This window comes from Poecilia reticulata, chromosome 3 (genome assembly GCF_904066995.2).
Source record: "Poecilia reticulata chromosome 3, P_reticulata-male-v2, whole genome shotgun sequence".
NCBI classification, from domain to species: Eukaryota; Metazoa; Chordata; class Actinopteri; order Cyprinodontiformes; family Poeciliidae; genus Poecilia; species Poecilia reticulata.
In genome coordinates, this window is record NC_088832.1 from 12,259,376 (window position 1) to 12,280,292 (window position 20,917).

The 20,917-nt window shown below is 39.1% G+C and overlaps 1 protein-coding gene across 9 annotated transcripts in view; it reads right to left on the reverse strand.

Moving 5' to 3' along the window:
- Positions 1-20,917, reverse strand: part of cdkl5 (cyclin dependent kinase like 5) — a 36,207-nt gene that overhangs the window by 9,185 nt on the left and 6,105 nt on the right. For 5 of the 9 annotated variants that reach the window (XM_008404511.3, XM_008404507.3, XM_081605085.1 and 2 more), the window contains 15 exons: positions 20,399-20,761; positions 17,843-17,877; positions 9,164-9,209; positions 8,934-9,070; positions 8,465-8,585; positions 8,111-8,170; positions 7,175-7,265; positions 5,367-5,469; positions 4,539-4,625; positions 3,981-4,061; positions 3,663-3,838; positions 2,639-3,516; positions 1,961-2,301; positions 1,290-1,391; positions 858-963 (listed from right to left, as the gene is read on the reverse strand). In XM_008404511.3, the coding sequence (XP_008402733.1) occupies positions 858-963; positions 1,290-1,391; positions 1,961-2,301; positions 2,639-3,516; positions 3,663-3,838; positions 3,981-4,061; positions 4,539-4,625; positions 5,367-5,469; positions 7,175-7,265; positions 8,111-8,170; positions 8,465-8,585; positions 8,934-9,070; positions 9,164-9,209; positions 17,843-17,877; positions 20,399-20,435 (2,401 nt within the window). In that variant the 5' untranslated portion in view covers positions 20,436-20,761. Of the gene's footprint in view, positions 1-857; positions 964-1,289; positions 1,392-1,960; positions 2,302-2,638; positions 3,517-3,662; positions 3,839-3,980; positions 4,062-4,538; positions 4,626-5,366; positions 5,470-7,174; positions 7,266-8,110; positions 8,171-8,464; positions 8,850-8,933; positions 9,071-9,163; positions 9,210-17,842; positions 17,878-20,398; positions 20,762-20,917 lie in introns of those variants that run through there. The other 4 variants (XM_081605088.1, XM_008404509.3, XM_008404506.3 and 1 more) reach the window with 3 other exon arrangements.

A 20,917-nucleotide genomic window follows, 5' to 3' on the forward strand; every position in this document is an offset into this window, starting at 1 on the left:
CTCAAACCAAGACCAAGACTTTGACGGAGGTAAAAACCAAGGTCAGAGGAGAGAGAGGCCAAATCCAAGACCCAGCCAATCAGAATCAAACAATTGTCAAGATTATTGCTATAACACGTAAAGAAGAGATCTGACCACAGAAGCCCGTTAGCAAGCTAGCCGACAACCTGGATCCAAACTAAACAGACCGACCTGAAAACGTCCAGCTAAACATAATCTGACTTGCCATTAGCTGCAGGCAGAGTGAGTTGAGGGGGAGGACTTCACTCACTGAGCGTTCTGACTTTCTGCATGTTGTGAAGGTAGAAAATCAGCCATATATTTGCACTGGGAAATGTTTCTCCCTGCTGTTTTCTCATTCCTCTCATCTTCTCATGCTCAGCACATGGGGCCGCAGGTTGAGGCATTGTAAAGTTCAAAAAAAAAAAAAAAAACTTTGTTGGTTGCATTTGATTGCAGCCGGGGGTTTCACTCTAAATTGCTGTAAAAAAAAAGGAAATTTTTCAGCTCTGGTCTTTAGTCCAGCATGTTTGAAGCCAAGACAAAACCAAGACTTAAGAAATGTGGCTTCAAGTATTAAAACTAAACTTTTCCATATTTAGAATTTACTTTTAGATTGTCTTATTCATTATTATTTTGCAAAACTTATTATGCCATTTCACAGGGCTAGTTAATACTGTCACAAGATTCTGACTGCTAAAAAAATCTCCTAAAGAGTATCCTTGCACCGCTGCTGGAAAAGCAACATTTGTTTGCTAATTTGTGCTTATTTACCCTATTTGTCATTGATGAAAATCATATTCAAATGTGTGTGTTTATTTTTCTTGCACTACATTTTGTGTAGCAACAGGATTTACCTCTGTAGAAGCTGCCTACTCTCCGAGGCATGGACTCAGTGAAGATCATCCGGTTTTCCTTGGAGGATCCTGCATCCTCACCGTGAGGGTCATGATACATACCGACCTAAGAAGCATACACACACACACACCATGCAGAAAAAACACACACACACACACACACACACACGCAAACGCACACGCACACACACACACAAACTCCTTCAGTTCCTTCCATCGTGATAATCTTATTTATCATCGGCTGCTATTCAGTATCATTTTCCCTGGCACACCTCACAAGACAGTCAGGACAGTCTAAGAGCTTTTCAGTGAGGTTACATTTAAAACAGCGACAACGTGCAGTGAAGCTGTTGGGGTGGGGAGAAAAAAAGCCTATGCACCCTGACAGTGAGAAGAGCTATTTGGAGGTAAGGCGGAATCAGAGGGTCGGACCTCATTTTTAGAGCGCTGTGTATGAAAAGCAGCGGAGTTGTCCCTCGTAGAGTCTTTGATGGGGGCACAAGGGTGGCTCATGTCTTTAGGGGGCTGTTCACTCTGTTGAGAAGACGGACAGTTGCTAGTCAAAGCAGACTGGAGAAGCAGAGCGACGCAGAGGCAATGACAATGTGACAGTGACAGTCCCTACACACACACACAGCAGCTTGCGCAGCACACACACACACACACAGACACAGAAACATGTTGTTTGCTCTCAAAAACAACAAAAACACTTTTTAGGTGTGTTTTCTTTAACACTTGTGTTCTGTGTTTCAGATAAGCAGGAGTCACTTCATTTAAAGAAATGTAATCATGTTTGCATTATTTTTCTCATTCATCTGCCAAATCTGCCGATTGCGACCGACTTCATGCAGATGTGAGTTTCAAATGCAGCTGGAGAGATCCATGAACAACATGGACTCCCTTCGACAAAAGATAAAGAAGCTTCCACTGAAGAAGAAAAAAAAAACGCGATTAATCTATATTATTTATATTTTTTCTAAACATTTTAGAGTTACATTATGCTATTGCAATGACAGACTATTTTACTTCCTCTGTTGGCGTTTTCTCAGAGTGAATGCTCTCATCTTCTGCCATAAATCACCCAGAACTTGTTGGTCACTAACCCTCGTCATGTCGTCGGTGCAGTCCTCTCTCGATGAGCTCACTGAATGTCCAGTCAGGTTGGTACGATGTTGCAGCTGCGGGGAGAGGAGCTGAAGGCTGCTGGCCCGTGTCGGTATGGCCTGGCCAGGCGGCGGCAGGCCCGCCATGACGCCCTCGGACCCATGTGGTCGGTGACGTTCCCGTCTCACGTACATGGAGTGGCGCTGAGGCCGTTGCTGGGAGGAAAAGGGGGACGTGTAGCCCAGGCCGTAGTGATAAGACTCGTGGGGGGAAGGCAGGGTGTGAGTGTTGGGCATCGCTGGTCCTCCTGGGTCTAGGAGCTCTGGAGCACCAGCATCTTCTGGGGAATAATGAAGAGCACTACGTTGGCATTGCCCTCACCTGCGGGTTCTAAAGTGGTTTTCATATAATATTTGAAACAACTGCTTCATTTGATCTTCTAATATTCAATATGATGATGCAAAAAGTACAGCTTTTATTTCATCCATAGGATTTCTGAATATCTTAATGCCCATCTAGATTAATGCAAACATTTTAGATTGTTATGAAATTGTTTTGTGGACAAGAGATAGTCTAGAAACACGCCATTGTCATTGTACCGACTAAAATATTTCAAGATCTAATATCCAAACGTTTCATGGGAACAAAAGCAGATTTATCTTTTCATCTAAACTTACCTGGAGCCAACGATTTGTGTCTGGACTTGTGTCTCGATGAGGAGTCCAACGTGCTGCTCTCCATACGGACATTCACGCTGCTACGGGAAGCGGGGCTGTGTCCTGATCGGTCACTGTGTCGAGCTGAGGGACTGCCGGGGGGTCCTGGAAGACCCGACGGGGCGTTGAGGTCCAAACAGCTGGCAGGGAAGAAACGGGCACTGGGTCCTACGACGGCCGTTGCGTTTGGGTCGTCTGGGTGAAGTCGACCATCGCTGAGGTTCCCCACAGATTTGGCATCGCTAAGAGCCCCGTGGCTCTTGGAGAGGCTTAGATAAGAAGCTGAGCTTTTAGAAGAGGACGACATGGATCCGTGTGCAGAGTCTGCCATGCTGTGGGCATGGCGGCCATGTTGTTTTTCTGCTCCAGACTGCAATGTGTTGGTTTTATTTTCCAGAAAGGTGTGCCGGCTGGCCTGCTGTTGCTGCTGCTGCTGCTGCTGTTGCTGCTGTTGCTGCTGTTGTTGCTGCTGCTGTTGCTGCTGCTGAGAGCGAGACGAGCTTGGCTTGCTGTGGGTGTATTTTGCCCCATGTCCCTGATCTGACAGCTTTGTTGAGGGCCCCAAGTTGAAATCAAACTCTGTCTTGTTTTTTGCCTCTTTGGGACTGAGAAGATGTGGCAGGTTGTTGTTAGCCAGATCTTTGTTGGACGAGGCTGAACGATTTAGGGTCTGGGACATGTACTGGACTTTGGGGTGGAGTGTAGGACTTAAACTAGATGGAGCCGGTTTGTTGCCATTCAGGAAACTCTCATTGCTGAGGTGATGCAGGTCTCCATGGCGAGGGAGACTGGAACATTCCTTGCTGGTTGATCTACGACTAGTGCTCTTGGTGTGACTCCTGGAGGGGCAGAGAGAGGCTTGAAAAACTCAACTTCTTAGATCATATAAGTATGGACTTATTTATCTCATCACATTCCAAATTGATCATGATAACATGAAGTTTGCAACAAGTTGGGTTTTGTCACTATATGACGGAGAGCTAACCTTGTAGGGACTGTATTTTCTCCGTGGTGGTGTGTTTTTCTCTTGGACGAGCGTGGTGGGTTTGGAGAACCAGGAGAAGATTTTTCTCTCTCCGTCTGCCTCAAAGGCTGGAAAGCAGGATGGTTCAAACACTGCTCAGTGAGAAAACGCTCGGTAGGGTTCAGCAGCAACATGCTCTGATGAAAAAACAGAAGCAAAAAAAGGTTGTTTGCAGCTATTAGTCAAGACTCTTGTGAATCTAGTGAATAACACATTTAATTTAGAAGATTTTCAACAGATGTGCAAGTGGAAAACATGAATGTTTAAGTGTAAATTTACCTTCATCAAATCCAACATCAAACCACTCATAATTCCCTGGTACCGTCTCTCCAAAGTCTGAGGATGGGTGACTGTGGGAAACTGGCGTAGGAAAAAAAACAAAAAAACATCCTGGATAAAATGTTCATCCTCAGTAACGGTTTTGTTGTTTGTTTTCTTTAGACTCATATTACGCTTCACAAAACAAAGTAAATGTTCCTTCCCTTTAATAAAAAAAAAAAAAGAAGAAGAAAAAAGTAACTCTCGGTTCGTATGACACGGATCACACTAAACAAACTACTGAGTTTGCACACACATTCACAAACGCGTAGCTTTTCTCAGCCTTCTGGGACATTTTCTCTTGCTGTTAAGCTGAACACCAACCACCTATCTCATGAGTCACAGCAATCCACTCAGTCATGGTGCTGGGAACACTGCCACAAAAATGAAACGGATAGAAAGAACAGGCAGGAGAGACGAGGATAAGAGAGCAGAGCGCAGAGAGGGAGGACAAAATGAAAGAAGAAGAAGGAAGGAAGAGAAAAAAAGGAGGGGAGGAAAACTGTTTGCGTTTCCTACCCTGATTCCATGAAATCGCGGGTTGTTGTAAAAGAGTTTCATCTGTTCAGCAGGAAGAGGACCCAGAACCTTCTGGATGGTGAAGAGCTGGAGGTGAACATCAGCACATCGAGAAAGCAGACTGAGCTGATCCGATTCTTGGCACAACAATGCAACTGCAGCAGAAACTTAAGGTGCATTTTCTTTGTTCTTGGAGGTCGAATTTTCCAAGTAATCAACCTAAAGTCAGAACTTTAGGTGACCAGATAAAAACAGTTTGTCATACTTATGGTAAGTTAACCCCATACAGTTTATCAGCCATTCTGAATGTCCTTATGTCTTTAAACCAGCATAACACTACAGTGCTGAATGTCCCTCAGTATTTAAAAAACATGCAATGTCAACATGTAAAATAATTTCGGATATATTTCGCATTAACAATAATCTAGGATGTTGTATATAATTTTTTGGCTCATGTTGCCCGCCTGTTAATTTGGGGGTCTTAAGTAACTGCACAGCTTTCTTATGTCTTGGCCTGGCTCTGCCACTCTCACCAACCTCTTTGAGTTTTGTTTTTCAAAAGCACTTGACACTTTATTTCAGCTTATTGACATTGAAGAAGTCGATGAAAGCTATCCAGATGACAGCTCCATGTAGATAAAACACCAGTTTTGTCACAGAAAGTTTATTTTAAAATTGCTTTGAAAAGACATAAAACCTAAAGGAAAATACTTCCACGGGTTACAGGAAAAAGTTGTAGGACCTTTAAATAAAAGGTTTTCATATTAAAAAAAATATTGCTAATCCACCTCCTTTTCAAATCTAGTAACCCACTGCTGCTCTACCAACCTGATCAATCTCGCTTTCCCCCGGAAACAAAGGCTGCCCGTCACTCAGCTCCCCCAGAATACACCCCACTGACCACATGTCCACAGCCTTTCCGTAGGGAGCCCTGCAGCAAGGGGAAACAAAACCTATGATCACAACATTTATGCAGAAATATCATTCAAGGAAGAGATAAGAAGCTCGTTAATTAGATAGCAGTGCAATAAAGACAACAATGGAGGGTGATGAGGAGGGCAAAAAAATAAGCCACAAAATTAAGTAGATATGATTGCAAGAGAACTGCATCTTTCATAAGTGATATTAAATTGCATATTTTATGGCTCCTAAGGGAAGATTTCTGCACTGTGGAGAATCTGGTGAGAAATGGTGAGAGTTCTGGCAGTGGAGAAGCAAAGGAGCGCTGGTGTTGGAGGGAGAGAGTATTTGAGTGGGAGGCATTCAAACGCCGTCTCTGTAAATGTTCCAGGGCATTTACTAAATCAAGCCACAGCAGTGCGGATAGATGACGTTCATCTGTCTCCAAGCTAGGACGGACACTGGTTGCAGCAAAAAATAATAATCCACCCTCCCACCCCCCATAAAAAAAAGAAAAGAAAATGAGCCGCATTATAGAATTAAAAATAAATCAGATTTTTGATCTCAAAATGCAATACTGAAGATTCGTGGCAGCTTATCTTCCAATGTAGCGCATAGCTTACTGCTTGCTTTCCCCACTGCTCTGATTACATGGCAGTGCCATCGCTAACCTAACATTTAATAAATAACCAGCGTCAGAGATGCTCTACAATCAGTCCATATCATTAGGATATCATGTTGGCCTTTTAAAATCCATTAGGAATTAAGCACATCATGACTTTACGAAGCTGCACAGTTTGGTCTTGGCATCACATGAAGCTGTAAGTAGACATGAACTCACTGAGCCCTGGTTCTTTTGAAACCATGAAAAACCCACTATATTTATCCAAATGACTTCTTATAAAATACAATGTAACTCATTCTCAACCGCGGAGATTGAGAACAGAACTTCACGAGCTACAGATGCACCTCGATTAATTAGAATATGACGGAAATGGTAAGTAAGTTATTTCAGTAAACAGATTCCATAAATGAAAAACTTATAGATATGTCTCACATAGAGGTATTTTTAATTGTTTATTTTGGCTAATAGTGTTTACTTAGAGTGCTAAGCAGTTGCACATCTTGTTTAAAAAGTGTAAAAACATATATTTTTAATGATTACAGTATTGTAAATCTGCCCCTTACTGAATGGTTTATTATTTTGATTTATATATATATATATATATTATAAGAAGGGAAGATGTGAAGTGATTAGGACAATATATATATTCAAAGAGTATTTCCAGAAATATAATCTTTTTCTTTGAACACTTATGTAATTTGGCACAATACTAATAAAACCAGATTTGATTTGACTGATATTTTAGCATCCACTTGTGCTAAAATAGCACAAGATCTTGAAACCTAATCAATGAAAAATTAATCAACAATCCGATGTGTAACGATGGCCCCTGAGAAGACGTAATGTTTCAGTTGTGGACTGTGTGTTTCATGACTTTGTATTTTAGTGTTTGTATGATGTAAAGCACTTTGAACTGCCTTGTTGCTGAAAGATGCCATACAAATAAAATTTGATTAGATTTAATTCTGTGACGCACTAGAGGCCCTCAGAAATAGCTACGGCGGGCAGGATTTGGCCTGCGGGCTTGGAGTTTGACACCATATAGTCCACAGAAAAAATAAATTACATACTTAACATCAAAATTAACGAGCTCCCACACATAGCGACCTACCCCAGCAGCAGCTCAGGTGAGCGGTACCACCTGGTGGCCACGTACTCGGTGTAGTTGGCATCTGTTCCTTCAGATAGGTTACGAGCAAACCCTGAGCCGGAGGAGGACAGAGATAATTGCACCAAGTAGACTTTATTTTGTCAACAGCAAATGCAAAAATGACCAATTAATAACAGGAAAGGACATTCAGTATCTAAATTGCTTGGACAGCCACAGTGACAGCATGGTAATGTTTGCCATGTGACCAGACTAATTAGTTATGTGACTGCAGGCGATCTGAGACTCCACTTTAGATAACTGGTGTAGAGAGAATCCATTTTAAGCAAGGAAAAGTCACAGTAAACAGAATGCCAGCTCCAACAGTGAATACCAAACAAATCTCACCCCAGCTGACTCAGTGGGTTGGCATTAGCCAATTATTCAGAGCCAGCTGACCGTGTCAGTTTTGCAAATATGCGTCCAAATGTAAAATACACACCTAGAGCACCGTGAAAGGGCAAATCCACGAACCACTAGTACGTTTGCATCAATGCGTTTCTCAGAACACGAGGGTTTCTGCTACTAACATCACTACAATTTGACAGAGATGTTACCAATTAACTAATAATACATCAACAACCACCAGGGTATATTTAGGGTGCTGATGTTTCCCAGAGGCAGATTTAGTTTCTCTGATAATCAGTTTACAAGATAGAAAAAGGTGGGATTTTCTATTTTAAACCAACCCACAGAAACAAAACCGTTGAATCACTGATCTGATTAGAGAATCAACGCATAACAACTATCAATTTGATAAGATGGAAGACACATCAGGATGTCTACTCAACAAATCAAAGCATATGACATTATATATGAGAAAATGAAATTATTGATGCTACATTAGAAGTGAAGGATGTTACTAACTTATAAACAACAGAAGGTTAAATATACACTCACCAAAGTCACACAGTTTAAGAACATCATCTGAACTGATGAGAAGGTTTTCTGGTTTGATATCTGAAAGAGAGATGATCTAAATCAATATCTTATCGAATTCAATAGTCAAGAAATTTAAGTCACAGTTTTATCTCTGTTTTAAAGAGTGTAACAGAGGTTACAAATCCTTAATAACAAGCAGTGGTGATACATATTCTCATGGATTATTTTGTCTGGCCTAGCAGTAACAATATCAGCAATGCTTTGGAAAAACATGGGCAAGACGCTGAAGGCACCAAAGATTCATGAAATCAGGAACAGTGACCTGGTGGTTGTAAAAGAGTAGAAGGGAAGCAAACAAATACGAATACTGACCTCTGTGTACGATTTCATTTTTGTGACACCAGTTGATGGCTTTGATGAGCTGGAAAATGTAGCTGCGAACTTTTTCTGGCGGCGCACCATTGGGAAATTCCTCTAGCAGTTCAAGCATGTTCTGACAAACCACAACAATGACATCATGAAAAATCAGACAAACTCTGTAACAGCAATTCCAATAATCCATCCATCCACACATACAGTATATATTACATCTGGAGAATTATGGTGTGTTGAATTTTCATTTTAAAAAAACATGGTGAAAAACTGTTTGGACAACCTGGCAAAACAACGGGAAATACCAGTACTTACTACCAGCACAGTTTCTATGTTGCCATGGTGACACCTTTTTTTAATGCTTAACTGAGCAGTCACCATCCTACAGCCATGGATGAAGCAGCATAAAGTGCTGTGTGCACAGCATGCAGACTCCATTAAATAAACATGGTATTGATGTTATCCTGACCCTCTCAACATATTCAAAGACGAGGTAGAGCTTCCCCCTCCTGCGAAAAGCCTCTTTGAGCTCGACGATGTTGTCCTGCTTCAGGGTCCGGAGCATCTTCAGCTCCCGAAGCGTCGTCTCCTTAACCTCCTCATTTTCTGAGTGGGCATTTAAAGACAAATATAGTTTCTTTTGCACTTTAACCATTTTTCCTTCTTTCTGCCCATCTTTTTTTTAAATTTTTTACTCACCTTCACTGTCTTTGAACTTCTTGATGGCCACCAGCTCATTTGTTTCCTGAGAAGAACAATGAACAACAGTTTAGCTTTGTTTTAGTGGGACAAAGGTACCTAATGACTTTATAAGAAGGGAAGATGTGAAGTGATTAGTCTTCTGTCACTGAGATGTGGGAAAAGCTAAAACAAAAAGGGCTAAACAATGATAGCTCTAAGCACAAAGCTAGTGTGTTCTAACAGGGCATCTGTATACTGAATATCTGTATTTGGAACCGGGGTCCCTAAAGAAAATAATGGAAATGCACAACTACCCAAAACATCATAATAGTCATTGATTCGATATTAACCCATTCATAGAGCCAATGTTTGATGAAACCATGATGAAACAATAAACGATACGGACAAGAATAAACAGCTTGGTTAATGACTTATGATAAAGCTCTTCATCCTAGAGCAGTCTGTCCCCAAAACCCAACAACAGCCACCACACATTTCAGTATCATTTTTAAGTGCACCAGTGGTTGAAATTAGAAACAAATTCAATTATATTCGATTTCGACTGCAATACAAAATGTTGGAAAACAAACAAACAAAAAAAAAAACAAACAAAAAACCTCTCATACAAAATGTGGAACATATTCTCTAGAACAAAGCCAGAAATTCATGAATGCTCTGTTTGCTTTTTGGAAAAATTCTCCTTCAGATGTATTTGAGAAAACAAACAACCAACAAAACAACTATGTGTCCAGATTACAATAAAATGTATATGATTATGCATACAATCATATTAGAGTTATGAGACACAATTTCCTATTCTTGTTTTGATTTCTAGCACTTGTAAAGAAAATGTCTGACTCTTTAGATACCTAAATGCTGAGCAGATGCTCACCTCCCTGCTGGGACCAAAACAATACAAAGTCAACCAAAGGAAACTAATGCCTAGCAATAATTCAAAAAAATACTTGTGATATGTTAATATTCAGCCCATATATGTGCAAATGCATTCTTGTTTACAACCTTCTCCTGACTGATACAGTAGAAGGTTGTGCATTGTACATTTTTCGAACCTCTTGAAGTTACAGGATTATCTAACTATCAAGAAAGTCCAACTGGGACTTTCTTGAAAGTCCCAGTTGTCCCAGTTGTGAGTCTGATTGCTCAGACTCACAACAGTTGATGTAAAGTTTTAAACAAATAAAACTAAATACTGAAATTAAATAAAAAGGCACTGCTACAAGTATTTGTCTACAGTTTTATATATATATATATATATATATATATATATATATATATATATATATATATATATATATATATATATATATATATATATATATATATATATATATTATATACATATATATTTTTTCTCCTAACAGATTTTTTTTTTCAGTTGAACAAAACAACTGTGAAATTGTGAAATGAATTCACATTAAATGTGAATTAATTTCTGAAATGATTACCCATGGCCTCGATTTTTACATCACATAGTGTGTTACACTAAAAAAATAAAATAAAATACAGCAAATTCTGGCTTCAACACAAAGGATTTTTAAAGACTGCTGTATGTTGTTATGATTCCCCTAACATAATTTCCTCAGTTAGTTTTCATTAAACGAAACACAAAATCTTTCCAATCATTCCATCGCTAGCCTAAATTCTTGAAAGCTGTTTTTTTAAATTTTCTGTCATCTGTAACACCCTCAGGATGCAGCAGTTCACACAGGGGGCCAGAGAGGATTACATCATGCACTAAAGTGTCCTTGGCTGCTCTCATGTTCCTCAATTGTTCTTTTGTCTACAGCGGGTCAGACATCACAGTGGGCCGAATCGCTGCGACGAAGCGAGGCAGCGTGGAGCTGCTTGTCACTGGCAGTGCTCTCGCTTATATCTGCCCATTGTTATAGGAAGGTGTAAATACAAACTTGTCAGTTTAAGATTTAATGCTAATTAGCAAATTGGATCATACAATGAAGATTTACTGCGACAGCAGAGGTACGCGCTAGCTGTTCAATTATGATTTTTGATAAAAGGGTAAAAAAAAGAAATCCAACCTTTTATCAAAAATAAACTGTCTTTCAGGGCCCATCAGGCACATACGACATTTCAAACTGCAATATGTTGATGATGCTTATGTTTGCGCTACATCTTTGACCTTTTCTGATTAATCTTTTTAACGACTGATAAGTCAGCACTAAAAATAACCTTCAAGATCGCCACAGTCTGATAACACGAGCTCATTATATTAGCGCTAATGCTCGAACACTTCACTGATATACAGTTTGACATTGAGGCTTGAAAGGAGTCTCGATTTAAAACGATGCCCATGACTCATACGCTGATTTTACTCAAGTAAACACGCTGTAGGTCTTTTTGAAACTTAGCCAACACAATTATAGACAATCACTAATAATTAATTTGTCTCCTTACCCCGACAGTACTACACAGTGACACCGTTTCTGCGCCGGGAGACGGGCAACTGTGTAGGTTGTGATATTGTCACTCCTAAAGCACAAATTCAAGATAACACATAAGCCTCCATACAAACACCCACATATGCTAAACAACACTTGCATAAAGTGGCAGAACAAGTCCTGGCACACAAACGCTTGACTAATTAAAATGTTCCATCAAGCACACGCTGCAGAGTAAAGTCCCTATAAATTACACTGGGACGCCTATTTAAAATTAATTTAGTTCCTTTGTTGTGATGTTTCAGGCCTACTGTGTCTCCTGATTGGGTTTCAACCTATTTACAGTTGCATTATTCCCCCCCTCCGTCATACACAGGTCTGCTGTAGTCCTCTAACAGGGTGACCCATTTACCAACACTGTGTAACACACCCCTCTGCATCACTTCCTCTCCCTCAAACACACGTGCACCCATTGTTTCGTTCTCTCTCCTGTTGCCATCCTGTCTTTTTCGTCCCGCTTCCAGCTGGGAAAAGTAAAAATAACTGCTCTCTTGCAGCAAAGCTAAAAACACCATTTATTGTCAGGGCCCCAGGCTCCCGCGTGTAAAATCGAGTCTTTCCTTTTGTTACATATGTGGGAAACATGTCATATGTCACATAAGTGAGTCAAAGGAAAGAAAAGGCACTTTAACTTGACTGTACTTCTGAAGCTGCTGGTTAATTTGCATGCAGATTTGTTGGAGAATGACATATTAATGCTGTAATAAAACCAGAGAGAGACAGTAAAAGTATTTGCCTTGTTAGTTGGTCTCCAGTTGAGGAAACGTTTTTGCGTTTTCTGTATGTTTCGTGTGGTACAGTAGACAAAATTCACCCTGTTTTCCCCTTGTCTTGTGTGGAGTCATTTTAATATGGTTTATGTTTTAATTTTTGTAACCAGGTGTCAACTTTACAGTTGAAAAGCTGATCCAGGTGTTTGATCTGTTTCTACATGCATCAAATGACTTTTATCCGAGCTAGCTTCATATTAGCCACATCAGCCTTTTGTTTTGGAAATCGATAACACTCACAGAGATCCCAAATCAAAATGCAGGGGAGAAAAGGAAGTTTACAGACTGGAGACGGGAATCAGCTGGTACCGACTGTAAGCTGTCATCTTTAGAGGTGACAAAACAGAGCCAATGTGCAGACAGCCACTGACGAGGGGAGATCATAAAAAGATTTCACAAACTAAACTTACAATGCTCAGGAACTGTCAGAGAAACTGGGACACACAACAGAGCTTCGAACTACATAAGAATCAGGGCATGAAAACCGAGAATCCGGCATTATCTGAGAAAAATCAAGAGCTTAAACACTGATGGATCAGTGGGGGATGATGATGAAGCAGTTTAGGTTAATGGCATGAGCGAAGATTACTGGAGAGGATGAATATAATAGCAACAAACGGGACACAGACTAATTACACGAGAGAAAGTAAAGAGGACATAATAAACCAAAGAAACACTAATCTAAGCAAGCTACAGAGAAATTCACAAAGAACAAAATGAATGAACTTTTAGGGCAAGACTTTATCAGCATTAATGAAGAAAGGGGACTGAACAAAATATGATTAGACCCGAATTGAAATAAAACACAGCAGAACACGACAGAAGTAAACGAAATGAATTAACATAGATATTCAAGAAAGTCAATAAACTATAAAAAAAGGCCTAAAGGAAAGAAAAATATGGCAGCAACTATAATGAGCCAACAATCACAAACCAAAAGTCAAAAATAAAAAAAAACTGTGACAATAAACCAGATATGAGCAATTCATTCTTCTGAAGAGCCACTTGACTAGATCTAGTTTTTGCAGTCTGTTAGTCCAAATTTTATTTCAAAAATTTGATAATAAATTCTAAACATAACTTTTGTGGTGTGCTAATAAACTGAACAATACATTGCTACATTTGTATTTTTGCATAGCTTTTATTTATTTATTTATGTGCTAATCTCATTTTATCCCTGAGAGCAGCATCAGTCCTCCACAAACAGAGCTGCTAAATTATTGGGTTTCCAGTCAGAAAGATAAATGGCAACAGAATGAGAGAAAAAGACATGAACAATGTGCAAGCAATGCAAGTCGTTCAGATGCTGAAAGAAGTAGAATAAAACGCAGAAAAAAAGGCCTTTGTTTGAAGCATAAATTTGACCTTTGAAGTTTTTTTGAAAGTAATATTTAAACCTGCGACCTCAGCATCGGGTTTTGCATAGATATCGTTACATCCCTATACTGATAAACTGAACTGAATTGGAATTACATGGCTTACTGTGTACTCACACTGCCCAAGAGCTGATAAATGCTGAATCTCTTGCTCGCTTTAAATAAATGTACGTCTAATTCTGTGATTTTATCCCATGCAGTTATGTTTGTCAAAGAGAAAAGATTATCAGATGTGTTTTCTTTTCCCGTTTGTCAAGTGCACCAATCCAAAGCCATCCTCGTTTGACATGTTTACAGCAAAGCATCATGATTATATTTGTTCTCAATGGTCAATTTTCCTGTCATGGCAATGTTCAGTTCTCCTTTCTGAACTGTAATAAGACTTAAAGCTATGCCTAATTATTAGTGTGGAAGCTTTGAGTGATGGACAAGTGCGGTGGCTTTAACGTCTTTGTTGTGGATGAGACTATTTAGGGCCAGCGTGCAAATACATGAGGTTTAATTATAGGGAACCAAGCCATCAACATCATGGCATTACCCCAGGAAGAAGTAGGCAGAAAGCCAAGATTAGGACCACATGGAAAAAAAGTCTGTCAGCAATTATAGAGAAACAGAAAACTCCATGAAAAGAAAAACAGCAGATTTGCCAGGACACAGCCAAAGTTTAAGCTTCTCCAGAGAAGCTTAAACCATCCTGATAGATCAACCCAAGTCTGAGCAATACTGGAGACAAACAGCTGAGGAAAATGAACATAACACTCCATCACTGACAGCTCTAGAAGCTGATTGGTGCAACTGCCCAGAGCAAGAAATGTCCTTCCCAGTATCCAAACCACAAGCATGATGATCTAGACCAGGTTCTAACAACATTCCGTTGTACTAAAAACTAGAGGCCAGCATTACAAAGCTTAAGGATCTGGTAAGCTTGATGCTATGCTGTTATTTCTCTTTAATAAACAATAGATAACGCTTCATGGTGACGCCTTTGGTTGGCTTGATGCATATTGCATGACATATATGAGCATATTGATGATGCATCTGTTTTATGTAGAACAAATCAGTGGCAGATGATAAAATATCAACTCCTTAGAAATGCATCATGCTTAGCAGTGAGCTATATTACAATCATGTAAAGCAACTGGACATACGGATAATCAATTTTATTAACACTGAATAATTATTACCATTTAAAAAGGCCAGAGGAAGAGCGTGGCCGGTTTGAGCTTGAGAGTGATTTGGTGTGAAAGTAAACGCCATGACGAGACCAAAAGAGATGTAGCCTGCAGAATGTAGCTTGTAGCATATTAGTCGGGTAAGGGCTTTAATTAGACTTCAAAATAACTTGATAACTTGATAGTGCTACATGTCATGGACATTCACAACACGTCCCAGCCAGCCCCAGTCTAATGAACCTTACCCTGAAAGCAGGCTGCAACATACTATTGGAAACCCTCCCCAAAACACTAAAATGTATTTTAAGCAAAGACAGGGCTTACAGAGAGCTCTTACTAAAGGCAATATGAAAGTACATTCCTGTACAGTTGCAATAATTTTAAACGGCTGGCAAGTAAAAATAATATTCTGTATTCTTCCTATAGGTTTAAGGGTGCAAGACAGTGGCCCTTTATTTCACAGAAAACATCTTAAACTAGCTAAAATATTATAAAATCCTGAGGTAGAATGTGTTATAGCTTGTTGAAGCTGAATTAGAAGTTTGAGTTACAATTTCAAGAGGTATGTTTAACAAAAAAACACAACAGTTGCTGTTTGATCTTGCCCATGTGCAGCATAAAAAGATACGTTTTTATTAGTGTAGAAAGTAATGAACAGCTCAAATACCGGTCAGTGTTGATGAAAACTTTACTTATCTACTAGAAAATTGAAGATAAAGACATACTTTTCAGAGTAACCATAAGCTTTCACCTGATTATGAAAGAAAAAAAGCCAAGGTCAACATTTCCATTTGGTTGAAGTAGGACACAAATGCAGGACCGGCAGAAGCAGAGAGCTGATTATGAATGTTTAATGAAAAAACAACAACAACAAAAAAAACACAGAAATAATAGGAATCTATGGTAAGAGAATGACAGGGATTCAACAGGGAGACAACAGGAGAGAGCAGCAGAAGTGTTTAGGTACTGGAAGAGTGAATGTGGAACAAGTATCTGGGCTGACTGGCTGCAGGTGTGAGGAGAGAGAGAGAGAGAGAGAGAGAGAGAGAGAGAGAGAGAGAGAGAGAGAGAGAGAGAGAGAGAGAGAGAGAGAGAGACAGAGAGAGAGAGAGAGAGAGACAGAGGGAGAGAGAGAGAGAGAGAGAGAGAGAGAAAGAGATAGAGAAAGTGGCACAGGGGGTGAGGAAGAGTGCACAGTGGACTAGGAAATAAATGAGTAGACATGAGAAACATAAGAAGCTTTACAATTTGCAGTTATAAAGAATAACTATAAACTAGAATCACAAAGAAAGCACCTCTACTAAAGTAAAACAGAAACAAGACTGATCTTATCAAAGGAAGAGACCGAGGAACACAGAATATCCTAAAAACTAGAATCAAACCACAAAACAATCCGGGACCTAATGACAGGGGCTCAAAGTTTCCAGTAAAACGCATTTGTTGTTCAGATACTTACAAAAAAGTCCCATGTGGTCACATGTGAACTTCATGGGATTTTTTTTGTTAGAGGATATCTTCAGTTTCGAGTTCACTTGAATGTTGCAGCAAGAATTGCATTGCTCTTCACATAATTTTGTGCTCTAGGTTTTAAAAATGATGTGTTTCTAAATTAATAAATTTGGTTCAGTTTGTCAGTACTGACTTGTAACAATTCAGTTTTCTGTGCACAAATTAGAGAATGAAAATCAGCAAAAGGTCATTATGTACATACACTATTATGTATTTGCCTCAGCTGTATACCTGAATATTACCAGCTCTGACTGACCAAGACCTGGTCATTTTAACTAAAAATATCACAAAACACACTCTAACCTCAGGAGGCTTTACATTCTGTAAACATATAATACCATCTGTTAAAACACTGGCGATACAGTTCATGTTCAACGCTATGTATAGTAGATTGTGTCATACTAATGCAAAGCCTGTGGCAAAGTTAAATGATTTAAACGTACAAGTAGAATAATCCGAAGGACGTAGAGTAACACAAATCTGTCATCAAACACAAACTCAATGATTCATCCCCAATATGAAAAACCTCTCATTTTAACCTTTAATATGATTATTCAACAGAGTGGAGCAATCTGTTTTATGAGTTCACAGTGTCATATTTTATCTAGCAGTTATAAAAAAAAAATCACTTTTTCACACTGCATTGGTAAGAGAATTATAAAATTACGTGTAAAGCACAAATAAGATGCAAGAAGGACTGCACGGGCGTTCCGTGATTCAGAAATGCGCAGCAACAGCAGCTATTGGTCAGATTAAAATCTTAGTCAACATCTGTAAGTTAATGAAGCCATCAAAACAGGTGGTTGTCATATTAGCAGAAATCTGCCATTAACCCAATTCCTTTCTGTTCAGTTGTGCATATGAAATATTCAGAGTGTGTATAAATGTTTTACACATAGACCGCGTCTCGTGTTTTTGCCACTGATTTGCTCTAACAGGTTTTAAAGCTTTAAATATTTTAAATGCAGCGATCCTTTCTTCGGAAACATAAGCCGTCTATCCAATGCACTCGACATAAACATTGCTGTTTTGAGAGATAGTCAGGGAAAATTGCACACACAAAGCCTGGAAATAACAAGAGGAATTGATTATTTTTAATACTTAAAACAGTCTACCTATTCCACCACACAAAGTCTGAAGCCTAACTGTGAAGACCGCAAACGAACACAAAGATTGTTTATATGGCCTCCCTTCATGTTGATGCTGAGGATCATTGATAATCAGCCTTAAAACTGAACAAAACCAAGTCAACATGTTCTTCTTCTCCGATAAATTTTCTTTTAACCTGTATGGGAATTTGATTTTATCCTAAAACAAACAAACAAACAAAAAAAAAAACGAAACACCAGTAAGACATCTCTTACGAATGATAGCAAGATCAGGAAATCCTTACCTTGTGTCTGCACTTAAGCACCACTCCATATGCACCTGGCAGAAACAAAGGGGGGGACAAAACAAAGATCAATAACATGCACTTATGATGCTACTCTGATATTATGTTTGGCTTGTAATCTTACATAAAGACGTCTTTAAAGAACAGAGCATTAAAGATCAGGTAGTGAGGAGGAGGTAAACGTTCTCTCCCACACAACAAACAAAGTTTAACGCCTGGATCTTTGTGAAATCTTGACCCAGATGTCACCCTGTTGCATTGTGTCATTGTTAAGGCATTTGGACTATGTCCGTATAGCTAGGTATTGTTAAATTTATACATCAGATCAGTCCTTTAAACCTGAGATCCCCAGACTTGTACAGGGCAGTGACTGTAGTTGTGCCAGGCTGGGGTGTAAAAAATAAATATTTTTTATCATTTCCGTGGGATTGAGAATCAGAGATACAGGGTGGTTCTTTCAAAATGAACCACTCTGTATCTCTGGATCTGGATCTGTAGGAAGTCATCAGCTTTCATGACTAGGTGGAGCGTCTGACTCTTTCCAGGTTGCTGCTTTTGCTTTAGTCGGTGCAGCTTTCACACAACTATCCCGTGTCCAACAGAAGAGCAAATTTATCTGTGGTGAGCAAAAACCTTGCCTTAAGTCTTACATGTACACATCAGAGGGCATGTGAAGGTGTCATGCCTGGAATGAATACAGAAGGCCAGAACAAATGTTTTTTGCTTGAAGAGAAAAAAAGCTAAATCATATTTAAAAAGAAAGAAATAAAAAAAATCCCATCTAATTTCAGCATATGTCTCTTTTTTTCTATCATGCTGGTGATTATATCATGGTTTGGACTGTTTTACTGCAGATGCAAAGTTTCAAAACAAACAGTCAAAGTGGGTCAAGAACAGTAGATCTTGTGAGAGAATCAAGCAACCAGTTCCACAAATTAGTGACCACACAAATCCAAAAGATATTTAAAAAATAGTTTTACAACATATACTTGTGTATAACACAGCAGTGTTTTGCTTTATTGTGGGGAGCTTGATATAATCTTTTCTTCAGAAAGGTAGTCAGGCAACTTAGCATTAAAAAACAAGCCCAAAATAATGCAACCCATTCAACTTGCAAGTGACTTTAGTGAAGAAGAAAAAAACAAGCCAAAAGTTGCTTATAATAACTTGGCAGCACTGTTCATGAAGCAAACCAGCAACCCAAAGCACACACTGTGTTTCAAAGAACAGTAACAATGTATTATAATAAAAATGAATAGCTGTCTTGTTGTACATTGGATTTTAACACAAAATGAATCAAAATCAAAGAAACATGAAACCAAATAAAAATAAAAAAAACAAATGATTTACTGCAAACAATTTTTTTTCTTTTGCACATTAACACAAAATCAGGTCACACCAGATGTTAAACTCAAAGGAGTTATGATACATTTAATCAGTTTTAATCTGTTTCTCCCACATTCTCTTGCAGTCTGTTAACTGCTAATACTTGTAATTTTCTCAAGTATAATTTAATACATCCCAGAGAGAGATATTAATATATCATTTTCTTTTCTATGTTTGACAAGAGCATAGCTTTTTAAAGTGCGGTTTGAGGTAGCGCCTGTGAAACTCAACATTTCTTGCCAAGCTGGAAGTGGGTGGAACATGCCCTGTAGGCTGCTGGAGGACTTCTTATGTGGAGCACCGGCAAGAGATGTGGTGGATTTTTTTCACTCCTCGTATCAAAACGAGAAGAGGTTTGAGAAGATGCAAGCAAATGCAATTAGGAAGTATTAATAAAATAAATGTCGCTTCCATTGTTGAGCCATAATACCACAATGAACTTTTTTTTAAATTTAACTTTTAATTTAGTATGTCTTTCAATGATTAGGATGCTCTCATATTAAGAAATTAGTTTATAGTCATTCAATCTATTTTATTGGCAAAATTTGATCAAAATTAATGTAACAGAAGCATTTTAAGCTTTTTTTTTTTAAGTTGAGGTCCATGAGTAGCTTCTGTTAAACCCCACTGACAGTTTCTGAGCGATGCAAGGGGAAAATACTTTTTGTTCCACCTTACCAAATTTGGAGTTTGGTAAAATCATATTAGTGCTTTCATTGTCATTGTGCTTTTGTCTGATGACACTCAGATCAAACCTTTTTGTAAAGGGGTTAAACCAGCTGGAAAAAAAAAAGAATCAGGGTTAAGGCTTGTTGCATTTGTTTGCATTGGTAAAATTTTGACATATCATCTACAAGCTGTAGATGACTTTCATCTACAGCTACAACATTTTCCTTCTGATGTCTGCACATCCCACAGGCTTCTGCATATTTCTCAGCACAAAAAAATAAATAAATACTTGCTCAGAATCTGCCTGGTATAAAACTGAAAAGCTCCTCAGATGCAAAATGTGGAGCATATATACGATAAAAGTTATGAATAGAGCAAAAACACTAAAACGCTCATGAAAAACACGCAGCATGACACATCAGCGTCCCGAGTGGTGCAGATCATCAGCATTAGAGCTGGAGGTTAACAACACCATTTAATCTGCTGTGTGAAACCACCCACCTTCTCCCACAATGCCAAGGACTTCAAACTTATTCATCACATCACACAGAGCGGGGTCTCCTCCACCAGGTGAAATGATGCGCTGCTCAGACTTTAACAGGGACACTCCTGCTTGGACCAGCAGCTGATCGGGTCAGCTGCAGACTCCCGGAGAAACGCGGCAGGCCTCTGACAACAAGCCATCTTTGCTCCTCCTCTTTTCACAGCCCCTGCTTTTTCCACAGCACACACTACTTAACGTCCTCTAAATGTCAGTTTCCTTGTGTTAAAGTATCTGACTGGAGTTCTTCTAAATGTCCTTTTACTTCATATCTTTGTGTCGCTCCTGTGCCTTTATCCAAAACTCCACATGGGGGAGGGAATCTGGAAGAGAAAACAAACAAGAGAAGTGTTTGAATACTTTGCCTGGAGATCACTCCAATCTCTAATTCATAACGCTTCGCACAGTCGGTGGAGTAAACCACGCACATGAAAATACGAGGCACATAGAGTAAAGGCGTGACTTTGACACATAATCTA